The following is a 13,697-nucleotide window of genomic DNA, read 5'->3' as shown; positions in this document are numbered from 1 at the left end:
GCTCCCGTGTGAAAGCCTGCAAACTACCCTCAGTGTGAAAGGGGTCTTAAACCCAACCCAAAAAAAACTCACAATAAAAAAAAAAAAAAAAAATAAAGTGCACAGAAAAATTATAGATTATAATAAATCTTTAGTAACAGTTTAATTTCAAAAGATAAAATACAGATTCCCAAAAGAGAGAAACAATTCTTCCCATCTTCATGTGGCACACTAATCAGCTGGTTTACACATGAAGTTAAAATCCACAGGATTTTTCTCACACTACAAACAGCTTTGTACCTTACTTTGTGAGAATCCGCGCTGGAAAATACAATATTGACATCAGATAAAGTCCAATTAGTCAGGCTGCCAATTTCACATATGCCTATAATAGGAGATCGTTTGCTGCAATTCAGGTCACAAAGTCTAATGTACTGTGATATATAAAAAAAAATATTTAACAAGCTGCAATTTAGAAAATGTAAAACATCAAAAAATGTAAACCACAACAAAAAATGGTAAAAACTTCCAGAGGCACATCATTGGTGAACTACAAAATATTAAGGTCTGTCAACCTTTAAAGGTTCATTCATGTAAAAAGTGATAATTCACTTATGGGTTGTATCTGTTAGCTTTTGGCATTTTGTTGGGGACTCTACCTACAGTAATTCCAAGCTCCTGGCCCTTCAAAACAAAAAAATTTAATCCAACAGGGAGAGTAGGGAGAGTAGGGACCAATTAGTAAGCCAGTTAGCAAAATCAAGTTTGTTTTTGTTTTTTCCCAATGTACCTTACTTTCTTTGCAAACTTTTCCAATCTATAAAGAATCATACAATACATTACTACTGACTGGCTGGATACCGAAACTACTTCACTCTCTGTAGTTTTGAAAGATCTGCATGAGAATAAAAATTTTAGCAAATTACAGATTCTGTTCGGCTTGAAAATTTCCAAACAGATCTCTGGAAAGTCATGCAGCTCAGGTACATCTGGGGTAAATGTTACACATACTTTAAAATCAGCATTTTTAGCTAAAAAATTCCCAAATAATTATATCATTTCTGAAAACAGAGGCCTTGGAAAATAAAATAGTGACATTTTTTATGTTGTATGATATTTGCGCAGTTCTTTATCAAATGCATATTTTTAGGATAAAAATATAATAGATAATTTCACTTAAAAAATAATATGGAGCTGCAACCAGTACATAGATACCAAGCATGTCAAGACTCAAACTTGCGCACACCCATTATATGCGAAAAACTGCGGTACTTAAAATTTTTCATAGGTGATGCCCTTACGGATTGTCAGTTTAAAGTTAACCATAGATTATGGCCCTAGAATTTGTGTTTTCACTTCATGCTGGTATGAATGGGTATGCGTGAATGTTGGTTGGGGTTTTTAGACTGTTTGTTCACCATCCGGGGATACCTGACTTGGTATGCCCATAAGTATCTTAAGTGCCTGTAAATGTGAATTTTCTTTTCCATGTACCTTTTGTTGTGAAAACTAAAATAAACACCTTTCAACAAAAATAATAATAATAATAATTATTATTATTTGTGTTCTCAATCCAACGTTTGCAGCGACACTTATAGGGGGCCAACAAGACCCCTATGTAATAGCATGGGCAGCTAACTGGTTCTCTTTATGGAATCACTATTAAACCCCCAATGTTTCCCTTGCAGCTAATAAAGTATAGATTGTGCTTGATTAGCTGCTTCTCCAGCAACAGTAGGAGTGCAGGATTTCAGACCATCCCACTGTGCTTTGGCCTCATGAACACAGGGCATCCGTTTAAGCCCCTCTGAATGCCAGAACTCCTGTCAGAAAAGAAAAACCCTGCATATTGCACGTACATTTAATGGAATCTAGCATTTGACCATTAATGCATTCTATTGGACATTGGAATGCATTTATGCTCAAACGTTAGGACATTATGCATGGACACAGACATGTTTTTTTACAGGCTAAGGGGAAAAAAAACAATAATCTCTACGCCTGAAAGGCATAAAGGTGATCAGGATGTTATAGAGCCATCGGGGTCACTTTTACCAGGTTGGCCATGAGCTTGCCTTAACCACTTAAAAGTCCAGGACATCTTAAAATGGCCTGAGGGGAGCAAGTAATTAATAAATGTGATTTTATTTACATATGAAGAGGTGTAATCACTGTTTGCTATAATGATTGTGGAATAATGGTTTAAAACTTCTGCTTGTATGAAACTTCATTGCAAAAAAGGTGGCAGTACTGAAAACAGAAATAAGTTTTAGGTGGATTATTTATTTCATATAAAGCAAGCTAATAAACCAATCTTTACTAAAGCATGCAAAATTCCCTTCATAAATTGTAAGTACCTACAAATCAAGAATATGAAGCAATGCAACCAATTTCAGCATTTTCAATCATTTTTTAAAAAAAAAAATCGCAAGAGGATACACAGCATGGGGTCCTCAATTTATAACTATACACAGACTGATGAAAATGGCTCATCTCTGAAACAGCTCAGCTAATACATTGGCAATATATAAATACAGAAAAAAATATATATATATGCTAAATTGTTAATGCACTGAAAAGTTGTCAACATCTGTCAATGACCAATGTGTGGTCTCACATTTTGCTCTTAGTAGTTTCTATAGGATGGGATGGGTGCACAGTGTGGCACATGAGATGGTGCCAACTTATCAGAGAAAGAATGAGACAGATTTCTGAAACTTCTTTAAGGCTCTGTTCTCACTAGTGCGACTGCAAAGTCGTGCAATTTCCAGTGCAACTTTCTTGCGACGTATTACTCTATTATATGGTACAAAACGTGCACAAATTCTAATAGTGTTAGTGCAACTGCAGGTAGCTTCAGCTGTTAATAATGTGCCAACATTACCATACCAAAGAAAAGGTTAATTAAAGCCACGCTTACCCAAAAAGGAATGGTGTGAATCAAAAACAGTTATTAATGGTTTAGATGAAAAACATATAAAAAAAACAAATCAGAAAATGAAGTAATCCAAAAAATATATAATAATTGTGCATAAATTAGTCTGTAACAAAGTGCAAGTGTTTTTACTGGGCACTTATACCCCCTTCCTGCCCAAGCCAATTTTCAGCTTTCAGTGCTCTCACACTTTGAATGACAATTGCGCAGTCGAAAGGGAATGACATGACTTGGATAAAAACAGAATGTCCACATCAAGAGGTATAACAAGGAAAGTCTCTTCATTAGCATCAGGGTTAAAGTGGTTGTAAACCCTTACAACCAACTTTGACCTACAGGTAAGCCTAGATTAAGGCTTACCTGTAGGTCCAAGAAATATCTCCTAAACCTACATGGAGATATTTGTCTACGGTACATGCGCCATAGACAGCAGTGCGCAGGCGCACTGAACGTGCCGCTGTCAACGGCGATATGCCGCGAGTGGCGGCTCCCGTGCACATGCGCGGGAGTGACATCATCACGGCTTCGCCGAATGACAGCAGCGGAGCAGTGAGACCCACCGAGAAGATGGATGCTCCGGACTATAGGGGACAGCGGTGACATCGCTGGCTCCTGTGTCAGGTAAGTGACACATAATGGACTACTATGAGATGTATAGTAGTCTATTATGGTTTACCTTTGCAGGGAATCAAAGAGGAAGTAACCTCATCATGGTTTACTTCCTCTAAAAAAATAAAAAAAAAATAAAAAAATGGAAGATTTAGTATCTCTTTAAAAATTGACTGAAGGGGTTGATTTACTAAAGGCAAATCCACATTGCACTACAAGTGTGTGTTGATTTTATCATCCAATCACGTGCAAGCAAAAATGCTGTTTTTAATTTTCCACCTCAGATCTACAGTGACTGCACTTCCAAGTGTAGTGCAAAGAGGATTTGCCTTTAGTAAATAAACCCCATGGACTCTTAAGGCAGTGCATGAGTCATGAGACCATTACATAAAAAAAAATAAAAAAAAAATAAAAAAACGGGCAAACTGTATCTGTGGATATACCTAGGCTGGCCATACACAGATACATTTGTATGACAGATTCTCCCATGCACACTACACAGCACAGGTGAATGAATCTGCAGTGCTGGCTATTGTAAGCTGACATTTGTGGCTGGCGACTGTCAGAACAACTAAACAGTAGCTGCATGTAATTGGATGCAACTGTTTTTTGGCTGCCAATTTTCTGCTCCACTCCTTTGATTTTTCAATTGAAGAATACTGGAGGGGTGGAGGGAGGGTGACAACAGAGCTATTCACAATTTGAAATTTGTACAGTGTATAGCTAGCATTGGCCTAAACATGCTCCAGAATTGTGTGCCACAGCACCAAAATGATTGTGTTTGAAAAGTGTATATCAGTTCCACCAACAGCATGAGGTGCCCTCACTTGAAAGACTGAGGCTAGGGCCACACTAGCCAAAGCTCCAAAAAGCAAAAATCAGCAGTGGATCGCTTAGTGCTAAGCAGCCACTGTCAGGTGTTCAGGAAGCAATCCTGCTACTTCCTGAATGCCATTTTCTTTTCCTTGGCCAGATGGCAGTTTATAATGGGGCTAAGCCGCCACATTTGGCTTGTTTGCGGTTTTGGCACACTCCCATTGACTTTAATAGCAGAGTTTGATAAACAGTGTCACCTGTCAACTTGGCATATTGCATGTAATTTGCCACGGCATGTGGAACAGCCTCCTATGGCAGTTTAGCCTTTAAGCAGGCGGCCAGGGGAAATAAAACCATGGTTCAGCTGCCTATATTTACTGCCCTACAGCTGCCCATGTCAAATAGGCCTGAAGGATTGCCACATCAACATAGACTGATGCTTTTGTCCTTTCAGCTCAAAGCTGCACAATCTTGTATATGAAATGATTTAGGACTTGTTACCAGCATGCAAGACAAAAAAAGTGTTTCGGTAACACATGCCAAAGAACTTTAGGTGTTGCGTTACGGTGAGTTACCAGTTACTGTCAATTCCACCCTAGCGCACATGTACAGTATTCACTTGTGCAAAAGATGCAACTACTTTTTCAAAAATCCTGCAGGTTCTGTCTATTGTTCCATAGACTTCAATGGATCAGAAAGGTGTATTGAAAAATGCAAAATGCACCTGGAATATGGATCAACACCAACCTGCATAGGTGTAAACTAGGCCTTAGTTGTCCCTGGAACAAGTGTCCCCACTGAAAGACTGCACCTCTAATCTGGGTTCCAGTGACCCTTTAACATGTTTGATTATCGTCTTCCTGACGGTGGTCACCAGGACAAAGATAGGGTAAATCTCCCCAGCAGGGACTCAGACACAAACAAAAAAAAAAAAGACTTCAACTCTTGCTTTGGATACACAACAAGCTAAAAACCCGTTTGTATACTACAAGGTCTTTGTATTGGAACTCATTTGCATCATCCCAGTAGTTACACACAAGTAGATCATGCAATATGCATAAAGATCAGATACCTGGCCCTTTTCCAAACTATTGCTGAGCATAAGCAGCAACAACCATTTCTTTGACTCCACAGTTTTGTCAACAATTTGTCTTCCAGGTTTCTTTTTTTTTTTTTTTCACGGAATGCCTACACAGTTTATGATCTGTTTACTGAATGTGGACGACTAACTTCCTGAACGCTTTTACCTTTAAGCAAAATCTTTCAGTTAACTAAAAGCTTTTTGTAAACAACACAGTACATTATCGTGGCACCAAAACAGTTTTCTGTAATTTGTTCTTCATTGCATCACTCCAAACACTGACCTACATGTAGCTTGTGCACACACACAATCCCCTTTTCACTGAAATAATACTCCTGTATAGTCAACACTGCACTGTTTTGTAACTGCACTTTGATCTCTCAACAATTTCTCAGTATGTATAGCAAAAGCTTTTCTTTTCAGTGTTAGACTCCTCTGCCCTGTTGAGGAGAATTTACTTAATTTCCTTTCCTAGAGACACAACGGAAAATAAGAGAAAATCTCTCCAAAACAGAGGAATTCCTCTACAAGCCTGTTGTCACCCTAAAAGGTGTTGGGTTTCTCCTTACCTCTTCTTTTGGTAACAACTCCAACATTTTGGATTTCCTATCACTTTGTATCCCATCAAAAATGGTCACCAAAACAAAGAAGGCGACAAGCATTGCCCACCACTTCCTGTTCTAACAGACAGGGAGTGAGGAGAAAGAGGCCATACAAACCTGACAGTGAATCTATCTTTTGAAAACTAATCGCTTCAGGGAAGCCTATGCCACCGCCACTTAAAAACTGAAAGTGGTTGTAAAACCACCTTTTATTTTTAAAACAAAGAGGTTTATATTCCATTGCATAAAGCGGCTCTAAACCACCTACTCTCGGGTCTCCCACCAGCACTCTTGGCTTCTTCCTTCCAGCGAATGGCCCCATAGAAAGACACTTGTTATGGGGGGCACCTATGTGCAGGCCTTGCCCCCTCACCCGTTGCCCTGTCAATGCCTTTGTTTGACAGCAGTGGAAGCCAATGGCTCCCACTGCCTTAGCAAAGCCCAAGAGACCAGGAAATGAGGGGAGGAGGAGAGGGGGGAGGGGTTGTAGACAGCCACAGCTCTAGATCAAATGAGAGCTCAGATACGTAAAAAGGGGAGGGGGGAATTCTGATCAGCCTGGGTCTACCGCATGTGATTCGCACAGGAATCACATTGCATTCCTGTGCAAATGGTGTGGGACATTTTTTTTCCCCCTCGCACCTGAATCACATCAGTGTTCACACCCATGTGATGTGATTTTGGCAATCTAGCCATGTTTTGCAAACCGTTTTGGGGCGTCATTCATTTAAAATTGACACCCGCAGCAGATTGCAATTGCTATGCAGTGAGATGCAGGGAAAAATGCAGTGAATCTTGTCTCATTAGTGAAAGGTAAAAAATATTTAGGCTTTAGAACCACTTGAACTTTTACCCTATCACCTCATCTCCCTAGAGTTGTGGCTTTAAAACCTGGGTGTTTTTAACCTTAAATGGGAGCAAACTCCTCCATCCATGTCTCTATACTGTATTTTACTAGGAAATCACTTTGAAAAACACTCCTAGCTGTTTTAGCCATCTTAAGTAAGGACAGATGATTCATGTAGCATTTACTTCCTGGAATGCATCTACCCTTAGCTCAGGCATGCAGGCAGGAGGGTGGGCTTAGCTGAGAAAGCCCCTCTTCCTCCTCTCCTGAAGACTCCTGGGATGTATGACAATTTGCCTAGGCATGGAAACCAGGAAGTAACTAAAGAAATGTGAAAAAATAAAAGTTTAAAGCAAGTAAATATAAAATACCTTCTAATCGTTTTACTAATGCTAGCATTAAAAATAGTTCACGTTGATTGGGAGAGTGAAGTTCCACTTTAATGCATTAAGGTATAAAAAAAAAAAGCCTGCTTTTTCTGGGGCGTTAGTAGGGGACCCCAGAAGAGGAGGTTCAGGGTTCCTCTGCACAAAACCATTGCACAGAGCAAGTAAGTAAAAACTGGTTTGGTTTTTTAATTGAAAAAAAAAAAAAAAACTGTACAACCACTTAAATATCTTTGGTATCATTTGCTCTCCCTTTTTAAACTCTAAGCTTTCATGAGTAGCTCTCCTAAACCTTTGGTTTTGTAATGTATTATAAAGCTGGCTATACATTGTTAGTTTTTTTTTTTTGTTCAGCCCGCTGATTCCTCCATCCACACAAGGGAGATGGATGGAAGGATCCCCCCCTCCACCAGGACACTGGAACCAGAGAGTGCAAAATCTGGTGCAGCTGTGCACAGAAACCAGATTGAACCCCTAGTTCACACTGATTTTGGCTTTGAAATCGTGCGACTTCAACTAAAATCACAGAATTTTAAAACTGCATCAGTGCGACTTGGAAGATATCTGAACAGCTTCATGCTTAATTGAATAACCAAATTTTGCACTCTACAGTTTTTGTAAATCAACCCCTGTATTCTGAAAGTGGCATCTGCTGCTGTCAGAATACACTTAGCAGCTGCAGTCCATTGACCACAGCCACTGATTGAGGCAACAATTCCAGCACATCCCTTCAACAGAAGTCAAAGATCTAACAATAATACATATTCTGTTGTGCAGGGATGGCCATGTACTGATCAAGATTGAGGAGTGTATGGCCAGCTTTCGGCTTCATTCATATAAGCCCTGTGACGCATACAGAATAAACAAGCGATTTATTATTGTAACGCAGAAAGTACAGCTGAGCCTCACGCACACGTCTGCTGTGGCCTGTACAGTGCAAATGAGCGTTTTGTTTAAGCAGCCTATGTTTCTCCATGGGGATGCTGCGGCTGTATGGCCACAGTAGTACATTCTAATGTGACATGCATGTGGCAGCAAGTGGGCGGCCCTGCACATGGTCTGTTTGGGCACGCCTGTCAAATTGGGTGTGTCAATGCAGCCTTTGGGTCACCATAGGACTTTTATACTTGCTTTGCTTTCTGAAGAGCGATTTAACATTCAGATCCTCCTTTAGAAAGTAGTTGACAAGCAGTGAGGAGGCATTAAAATCACCTCCTCATCGCCTATTTTAATCTCTAAATTCTGGAGTATGCGCCACAACCGCATGCGTTGTTACAGTTACAGCGTGGCCCTATTCACTTGAATGGGTCACCTTCAGCATTGGGGGATGATTACTGCTGCTGCCATGAAGCAAATAATTATGGCCATGGCATGTTCATACACCCTTGGTCACTACCTTCTCCAGTAACAGGGCAGTGGTCAAGGGGTGGTAAAAGCACTGCTGAACCTCTGTGTTTTACCCCCACACCCCAAACGCAAGTGTAAACGAGCATGGGTGCTAAACTTATGGCCCTCCAGCTGCTGCAGAACCACAAGTTCCATGAGGCAATGCAAGGTTGACAATTACCATTGTGACTCCGAAAGACTGACACGATGGGACTTGTAGTTCCACAACAGCTGGAAGCCCGCAGGTTGAGCACCCATAGACAAACATAGGCTGCCTGAATGTGGCTTTGGCCGCACAAAGCGTTCTTTTGCACTGCATTGGCCAAAGCAACTATGTGAATGAGGCCTTAGGGTAGATTTAGACGCGCATCTAAATCAGCCTCTCCTCTGAAGCTCGGTCTGCGTTCAGATCGGACTTTAGAGGTGATTGATTGGAGGGGGGGGGGGGGTAAGGAGGTGAAGCAAGGCCCGGCTGTCATCGTGGCTTTAGCCACTCTCAGCGCTGGAGCCAGCTAAGAGAAGCAATGCCCAGCTGTTTTAACCCAATTTTTGCTAACAAACTGTGGTGTGGTGTTTCCTGTTTCACCTGAATGTGTCGCAAGCCCACCAACTGCAGGTCAATTTTGCTGCAGACAGGAAAGCATCTCAACTGCAGCATGTAAACACCATAACAGGGGAATGGAGTAGTAAAAAACGTGGCTTCACCCCTCATTTTTACTACCCTACAACCACATGCCTAAACCCCCATTCACGTCGGCACGATTTGGCAGGTCAAATGGCATGTCAATTCGGAGCCTATTGCTGACAATAGGAGCACTCCAATCGGTGTGACGCCGACTTTGCAGTGCCGCACCGATTTACAAACATAGTCCCTGCACTACTTTTGATGACTTTGTGGGGAGCTGCATTTTTTTGGTGCGCTTACATTTTAAAAAGCACCGTAAAAGCCGTGGTGCAAAGAATCCCCTGGATTGTGTCCAGGTTTACGCCAACAGCAGGATAAGGCTCCATGCACACTGAAGCTCAAAAAAGCTATTTCTGGACGCCAGATTGCTGGCAGAAAACGCTGGTTGAAAAACCTGCTTTTAACAGCGTTTTATACTAGCGTTAATGAGCGTTTTACAGCGTTAGCGTTAATGGGCGTTTTTTATAAAAATACACAGAGGACACTCCAAAAATCCCACAATGCATTGAAAAATAGAATGCCGAACACTAATGAACGAGCGTTAATGAGCGTTAATGAGCGTTTGTCGTTTTTTGCCGCTGAAAAACGGCACTTTGAACGCGAATTTCTGGCGTTCAGAAAAAAAGCCCATAAACTCCACTGCTCATTAAAGCTGAAAAACGTCCATGTGTGCATGGACACATAGGCTAACATAGAGTGGAGTTTATGGGCTTTTACAAAAAAACGCCCAAACTCCAATAAACTGCAGTTTATCAGCTTCAGTGTGCATGGAGCCTTAGGGTTGCCACCTCATCCTCTGAAAACCGAACACATATGAATTACACAGGTTCTGTGGCTGATTAAGATGGTAATTGAACTCACTTGGTGCCTTATGTGCATTAAATTAGCCTCAGAACCTGTGTAATTCATATGTGTTCGGGTTTAAAGCAGTCGTTTACTCCGCTTGGACATTTTCACCTACAGGTAAGCCTATAATAAGGCTTACCTGTATGTAAAACAGATATCTCCTAAACCTACACGGTTTAGGAGATATTCACCCTGCATGCAGCCGCTGACATCAGTGAAGGTCCAGCGAATTGTAGAGTACTCCTGCGCGTGAAGTCATCGCGGCTTCAACCACTCACAGCGCCGGAGCCAGCGACCCCAGAAGAAACCTTCGAGGCAACTTGTCAGCCCCCTCAGCGCTGACTGGGTCGGTCTGCTGGAGCTTTGTTCTAAGGGAAGTATTTCATAACGTGCTATTGTCTTGCATGTTTTTTTCCTTCAGCAGTTTACTAAGGATTTAAAGGGATGAGGTGGCAACCGTAAGCGGGATTCAAATCGTGCGTATTCAGCTGAACTCACGCAATGTCAGGCCCGACTTCGGGGACGATTTCAGAGACATCTTTGTAGGTTCCTGCACAAATGTCTATTCAAATCACACCCCGAAGTCGTCAAAAGTAGTACAGAAACTTCTTTTGGGAATCAATGCACCGATTCGGACATTGCCGCCAACAGCTGCTGATTGCAATTTGACATGTCAAATCACATCAACGTGAACCTAGGCTCAAGGCTCCATGCACACTGGAGCTCACAAACAGCTGTTTTTTGGAGTTTGGGTGTTTTTTTTGTTTTTTTAATAGCCCATAAACTCCACTCTATGTTGTCCTATGTGTCCATGCACACATGGATGTTTTTCAGCTTTTATCAGCAATGGATTTTATGGGCTGCTCTCTGAACGCCATAAAAATCGTGTTCAAAGTACCGTTTTTCTGACCACAAAAAAAGATAAACATGCATTAGAGTTTGGCGTTCTATTTTTTCAATGCATTGTGGGAGTTTGGGAATGCACTGTGGGATTTTTGGAGAGTCCTCTGTGTATTTTTTATTAAAAATGCTAACATGCATAAACGCTAGTACAAAACGCTGTTAAGAGCGTGTTTTTCAACCAGCCTTTTCTGCCAGCAATCCGGTGTCCTATCACATTGTGTCCCCCCATCAGATAGTGTCCACCACATGCACCGTACACACAGATGGCAAAGATGAACGGCGCCTGCGCCGCGAGTCCAGGTTCTAGCCCCACCATCCAGGTGGACATAAAGTTGGAATAAAAAGAGCCAAGCGCAGCGAGGCCAGCACCTCCACTCACATCACAGGCGCTGTTCATCTTTGGAAATTTTCCAAATCTCCTCCTGCTCCGTACTGCGAAAAATGATGCGCCTGCACAGTACGGGACGGACACTATCCGATGGACGGACACTCTATGCCAGAACACCGGCATCCAGAAAAAACGTTTTTCTTGCAAGGTAAAACATATTTGGGTGAAAGGGCCTTCCTTTTATATTAGTGGTCATCAACCCTGTCCTCAGGGCCCACTAACAGGCCAGGTTTGTAAGATAAGTGAAATACATCACAGGTGATACGATTTGCTGCTCAGTGATTGCAGTATTCTAGTCTGCATCTCCCCAAGGTAATACAGAAAACTTGGCCTGTTAGTGGGCCCTGAGGACAGGGTTTATGACCACTGCTTTACATTATAACTCCACACTAGCCAGAATTAAAGCTAAAGCAAGCTCTCTCTCTCCATACACGTTGCCCTTCACCTCCAGCATGTACACAGCCATGTGTCTATGTGAAAATGGTAACGTAGCCTAGAAGGAGGCGGCGTCCCCAGCAAGCACACCGACCCCTCCCCCCACCGCACTGTTTACCATTTCGACCGAAACCAGCTGCGAGGCCTAGTACGCGGGGCGCAGCACGCAGCCTCGAGTACGAGCCACGACACCTCCCCCGGTACGCGCCCGCTCAGGCGAGCCCGCCGCCCCGTTTTTTATCTGTCAGCGCTAGGCCCCAATCTCGCCGTTAAAGAAAAAGAAATAAAAACCGCGGGCTCGCCGCGCACGTGCACACGCAGGCAAAATAAACAGCCCGCACTGGTAGGTTTCAATGCAAAACACGTCAGTACCTGAGCGGCGCACTTACTTTTGCCATGGTTGTGTCCGCACAGGAGGACGATGGTGAGGAGAGCCAGCAGCACGGTCCAGCCGGATCTGGGAGAGGGGTGGTGGTTGTTATTATTGGGGTGTCCCACACCCACCATTTCAGCCAGTCCCATTGCCCCGAGCTTTGTGCTTCGAGCTTTTCTCCCCTCAGAGCGCTTCTCCTTTCCTAGTCCAGAGGTGGAGGAGCTCCTATTTTATGTGACTCTTACAGCTCAGGTCCTGTGGCAGCATGATGGAGAAAATGAGCAGCTTTCATTCGAGGAAGGGGTGGGCTGAGAAAAGCAAAGCCAAATTCCTCACACACTTTACAGCTTCTTCTTTAGGAATCTCCAAACCCCCCTTCTCCTTCAGCAAAGGCTGCTTTATTATATACAGCCCAGCAAATTTCCTTTTCCGGGAAAAATATTAAAAATCAAAAAGCTTCCTGAAACTTGGACAGGAAATAAAAGCAGCTTTATTTTTTTCCTCCTTGTTTCTTTTGCAGCCTAAAATTAGCCGTGTGTACGAGAAAAAAAAAAAAAAAAGGGCAATTTCCTAAAGGTCGGCCTGATGAAGCGTCAGTGGCTGCAAAATTCCCTGTGTGAATTCTTCAATGGGGCCCACCAGCGCATGATCCTGAAAAAGACTCGACCAGCTCGCAAAAAAAAACGTCTTGGGCCTGAGAACGCACAGAAGGGAGGGGGGCAAATGGATCGCTGGCTTTGGAATCGCACGGATCGCCTTCCTGCCCGGGTTCGCCTTTCCGAAGGAGCGTGCGTAAAAAAAACAAACCCAAAAAACGTAAGAAAAGGTGCTGGAAGCGAAGAAATCTGTAGAAAAATATAGACATGTAGGTTACTAGTTCTTGCAAAGTCTCTCGCCCCCCCCTTTTCCAACCAATATCCAACCAGTAAACAAGAGCTGTTAGTCAGCTGGGAGAGGAGGAGAGGCTCTCAGAAACATATGGGGTGGAGTAGCTGCACGCTGGAATGGAGTGACAGGAGGGCAGCTTTGTTCTACAACAGCTCAGTCAGAAAGGCAGATCGTGAGCGCAAACAATAGAAATAAAAATACTCCTTGCGTAAATAAATACGAATAATAACAAAATAATGAAAAAAATTAACATACTTTTTTTATGCATTTTTTATTTATAGTACCATTTCACAATTGCAAAAAGCAGCAAAACATAATAATACACAATTCACTAAGGCTGGGTTCACGCCTATGTGAATTGAATGCGGTTTCCCCACATCCAATTTGAATAGCAGGAGATTGTGAACAGCTCTCTATGGAATTTGCACAGGAGTCCTGTGTGTCTTTTGGTCCATTTCAGGTCCGAATTCTGGCAAAAATTTGGACCGTGAACGGGGCACACCGGACCCCTACTGTAAGCGGCATGCGGCGATGGTGT

At 42.6% G+C, this 13,697-nt stretch overlaps 1 protein-coding gene across 1 annotated transcript in view; it reads right to left on the bottom strand.

Annotated features, from left to right (window-relative positions):
* The window catches only part of INSR (insulin receptor), a 215,166-nt gene extending 201,939 nt beyond the window's left edge, over nucleotides 1-13,227 (bottom strand). The window contains exon 1 of the mRNA XM_077475532.1: nucleotides 12,288-13,227. Coding sequence (XP_077331658.1) covers nucleotides 12,288-12,420 — 133 coding nt within the window. The 5' untranslated portion in view covers nucleotides 12,421-13,227. The remainder of the gene's footprint in view (nucleotides 1-12,287) is intronic.
* Between the last annotated feature and the right edge of the window lie 470 nt (nucleotides 13,228-13,697).

This window comes from Lithobates pipiens, unplaced genomic scaffold (assembly GCF_037356315.1).
Source record: "Lithobates pipiens isolate NorthernLeopardFrog02 unplaced genomic scaffold, aLitPip1_a1.2 Scaffold_13, whole genome shotgun sequence".
NCBI lineage: Eukaryota > Metazoa > Chordata > Amphibia > Anura > Ranidae > Lithobates > Lithobates pipiens.
Note: the sequence above shows the minus strand (reverse complement) of the source record. Positions and strands in the feature narration are given on the sequence as shown.